General features: G+C 46.6%; 1 protein-coding gene across 1 annotated transcript in view; it reads left to right on the forward strand.

The window, feature by feature from the left end:
• Positions 1-26: 26 nt before the first annotated feature.
• ITGA3 (integrin subunit alpha 3) overlaps positions 27-4,160 on the forward strand; it is a 67,718-nt gene continuing 63,584 nt past the window's right edge. Inside the window, exons 1-2 of the mRNA XM_027767347.1 lie at positions 27-90; positions 1,610-1,677. Coding sequence (XP_027623148.1) covers positions 27-90; positions 1,610-1,677 — 132 coding nt within the window. The remainder of the gene's footprint in view (positions 91-1,609; positions 1,678-4,160) is intronic.

The following is a 4,160-nucleotide window of genomic DNA, read 5'->3' on the forward strand; positions in this document are numbered from 1 at the left end:
CCCTTGACCAGGTCACAGACAAGAACATGGTCGTCTTCATCACTCAGGGCAGCACCCTTGCAGCCATGGCCCCTGTATCCAGGCTGGCCGGTATCTCTGCAGCCCAGAGACTCCAAACCATCTCTCTTGCATACAGAATCTCTTGTTGGTGGATGTTCTTTCTGAAACCTAGCTTCTGCCCTTCCAGGCTCTCCTTTCTTGTTCTGGGATGGGAGCAGATCCCATCTGTCCCTTGGGCAGTTAATGGAGGCCCTCGTCCCACTCTGCTGTGCACCTCCTGGAGAGCTGTCTGCCACTGTCACCCTGACTACAAGGGTTCAACCCCGGGCGGATGCCCCTAAACTCCTTGGCTTCTTCCCTGCCCCGCCAGGAGTCTGGAGGGGGCGCAGCCTGCAACCTTCCCCAAGCTTTCCCCCTTTATGTGGCCTTAGAGTGAGACTACAGGATATCTTGATCTGGAGATCTAGAAAGCAAGAAATTACCCCCTAGCGGGGATGGCCACGCTGCAGTCCCTTCTCCACTTGGGATTTTGGGCACACATGCACATGCACCCAGTGTGAGTTTCAAGCCACCTGGTCTGGGGCTTGAACCCCAGTTGACCATGTGGAATTACAGTGCCCCAACCAATACGCCACCTACGGGCCCAACAAGGATATCTTTTGAAAGAAGCAGTTGGGGATCTGAAAGAACCACCTGCCGCCTGCAGGAGGATGGCTGAAGTGGGGTCATGGTGCTTCCTGCCCCTACCCTGAGGGCCTCGAGAGGCGCTGTGGCTGCGGGCTGTGCTGGGGAGCAGGAAAGCTGGGAGGAGGCAGTTTGTGCTTTTCCAAGTTCGCTCCCTAAAACTAAGTTCTAGCTCTCTAGAACTCGCTCTCTAATCTAATTGCATGAGACTTCCTGGGTCTACTTCCTTGCCGTGTAATATTGGACAAGTTATTGAAATCCTCTCCGGTTAAGTTTCCTCACCTGAAAATGGAGATAATAATAGGACCTACCTCATAGCAGGTTTTTTCTTTTTTAAGTTTTTGCCAGAGTGGGTGTGCCCACCAGAGAGAGATAATGAGAGGTGAAGTGAGAAATCACCCCCTTCCCAAGGGGGATGGGGCTGCACTCCTTTCCCCTCCATTCTCCTCATGGGAGTTTGGGCACGCGCACACGCACCCTGCGTGACTTTCAAGCTGCCAGGTCTGGGACTTGACCTCTGTCTGGCCTCTGATTGGGATTCCAACACCTTCACCACCATGCCACTTGCTGGCCCCTCATAGGAGGTTTTTGTTTTTGTTTTTTAATTTTTTAAAAAATAATTATTTTATCTAACTTTATTTATTCATTTATTTTAATTTGACCAGAGAGGAAAGAGAGAGAAAGAGAGAAAGTAAGCAAGCTGCCAGGTCCAGGACTCGAACTGGTCAGCCATGTGGGAGTCCAGCACCCTTAACCACCATGCCACCTGCTGGCTCCCTCATAGGAGTATTTTAAGCATCAGATGAGCTATGCATGCAAAGTACTTAGCACACGATAAGGTATATACTATATACTACGTACCAAATAAACATTAACCATGATGACTAAGACTTTTAAGACCTAAAGGCCAATTTTCCTTCCCCAGGTTCCCTTAGCCCTGAGCTCTGGGTGTGCTACTCAGGCCTGGAGGAGAAGAGCTGCTCAGGGGAGAATGTACCTTGGGAAAGGGCAAGACCACGGCTCCACCTGGTCCTGATCAGGGAACCTGCTCTTAAGCACTGTTGCCCCACCCCCAGCGCTCTCATGGCCCCCAGATCCGGTGCCTGCCTCCCACTCCCATCAGCCTTACCAGACTGGTGCCCATCCCATTTCCAGGAAGAGGCACATAAACACAGCTGGTCTGGACCAGGTCCCTGAGCATCCTCTCCGGAAAGCAATGGGGCAGTTGGGGGCTCCAGCTTGGGCCAGGGAGGGTCTGGGAATTCCTGGGGGTTAGGTCAGGGAGCCCAGAGAGGGGAGAAGCTTCCATTCCTAGAGCTGGGGAGAGGACAATGTCCTTCTGAATGCAAGAGGGCCACTAATCTCCTCCGAAGCCTGTGTTCAGATTCCTGTCACCCAACCCTACACACTTAATGGGTATGAAGTGGTATCTCATTGTGGTTTGATTTACATTTCCCTGATGCCTAATGATGTTGAACATATTTTTATACATTCATTGACGAGTTCTATATCTGCTTTGAAGAAATAGCGCCTTAGTCTGCTCTTGTGTTGCTAACAGAAATATCTAAGATTAGGTGATTTATAAAAATAAAAGTTTGGGGGACCAGCAGATGGTGTAATGGTTACGTTGCTAGACTCCCACATAGTCGACTGCAGTTTAAATCCTGGACCTGGTGGCTTAAAACCCATTTGCGTGTGTGCCCAAAATCTTGAGAGGAGAATGGAGAAGAAGGGATTGTGGCTTGGTCATCCCCTCTGGGGGGGGTGATTTCTTGCTTTCTGTCTCTCTGTCTCTCCAGTGAGCACATGTGCCCTATAACAAAATATCTCACTCTCTCAAAAAAAAAATTATTTAGTTCATGGCATGGAGGTTCAAGGTCCAGGGACCATATCTAGTGGGCATCTTGCAGAACTTCAGTCACATCACAAGGGTGAGAGCAGAGCTGGGCATAGTAGCTATCTACAAGTTCCTCTTTTCTGTTCTCATCCCCTTGCCTTACAAACCCACCAGAACGCAGTCATGCAGCCTCCATCCAAATAACCTTAATCCTTATCTCTTTCCAAAGACCCTACTTTTTGACACCATAATTGGATTAAAGTTTCTTAATCCTATCATAATGGTTCCACAATAGCTCAGTAAATTTGGGGGGGGGGGACATATTCAAACCATAGCAAATGTCTATGCAGACCCTGTGCTCTTTTATTTATTTTTTTTCTAAGATTTTTTGAAATAGGACATGTGCACTTACCAGAAAGAGACAAAGAGAGAGAAAAGGAAAGTGAGAAATCACCCCCTCAGTAGATATGACCACAATTCAATCCCTTCTTCTAGGTACTCCTCTTGAGATTTTAGACATACATGCACATGCACCTGGCTTGTTTTTCAGGCCACTGAGTCCAGAGCTCAAACTATGAAGTCTGCCATGTAGGATCCAGCACCTTAACCACCACGACATCTGCTGGCTGCCCCTCTTGTTCATCTATAAATTGGATAATATGTCTTTCACTATTGAGTTGTAAGAGTTCTTCACATAGTCTAGATAGAAGTCCCATAGCAGATACGATTTACAAATATTTCATTCCATTCTGTGAGTTCTTTTTCCTTTCTTGATAATTCCTTTAGAGAGCAAAAGTTTCAAATTTGTATAAAGTTCAGTTTATCTATTTTTCCTTTCATTGCTTAAATTTTTGGCATTATATTTAAGAATCCATAGTCAAGTCCAAGATTACAAAGATTTATTCCTATGTTTTCTTCTAAGAGTTTTATAGGCTTAACTCATATTTAGGATGTTAACCTTTATTTATTTTTTTAGAGAGTTTTTTTCTATATGGCATGTGCACTTACCAGAGAGACAGAGAGACAGAAAGTGAGAAATCACCCCTCCCCAGGGGATGGCCATGCCACAATCCCTTCTCCTCCATTCTTCTCTCAGGATCTTGGGCATACACACACACACATGCCTGGTGTGAGTTTCAAGCCACTGGGGCCGGGATCGAACCATGGTTAAATACGTGGGAGTCCAGTGACATAGCCATTATGCCATCTGCTAGTCCCAGGATTTTAATGCACTTTTACTAAATTTGTGTACATGGTCTAAGGAAGAGGTCCAACCTCATTCTTTTTTTTTTTTTTTCTTAAGAATTATTTGCTACAGACACCCCACTCCCATCTTTTGACCCCTGGGCCAGGAACTTCGAGGGAGGACTGCCCCCCGTAGCTTCAGCCCTGGGACCCCCAAGCCAGAGATCCCTCTGTCAGCAAGCAAGAAGTAAGCACACTTGCTCCTATTCGAGGAAACGTTCTCTTAGAAGGATTTTCAAAGGGAACACATCTCCCAATGGCTAGAAGTAGAAGAAGAACCTCAGGTCTGAATAAAGCAGGAAATATGTCTCCATCAAAAGAACACAGTAACTCCCTTCCTTTTCTTGAAAAAATAGAGGACGTTACCAAAATGTCCGAGATAGAATTTAGAACG

The sequence above is a fragment of the Tupaia chinensis genome, unplaced genomic scaffold, assembly GCF_000334495.1.
Source record: "Tupaia chinensis unplaced genomic scaffold, TupChi_1.0 Scaffold144171_2, whole genome shotgun sequence".
Lineage (NCBI taxonomy): Eukaryota > Metazoa > Chordata > Mammalia > Scandentia > Tupaiidae > Tupaia > Tupaia belangeri.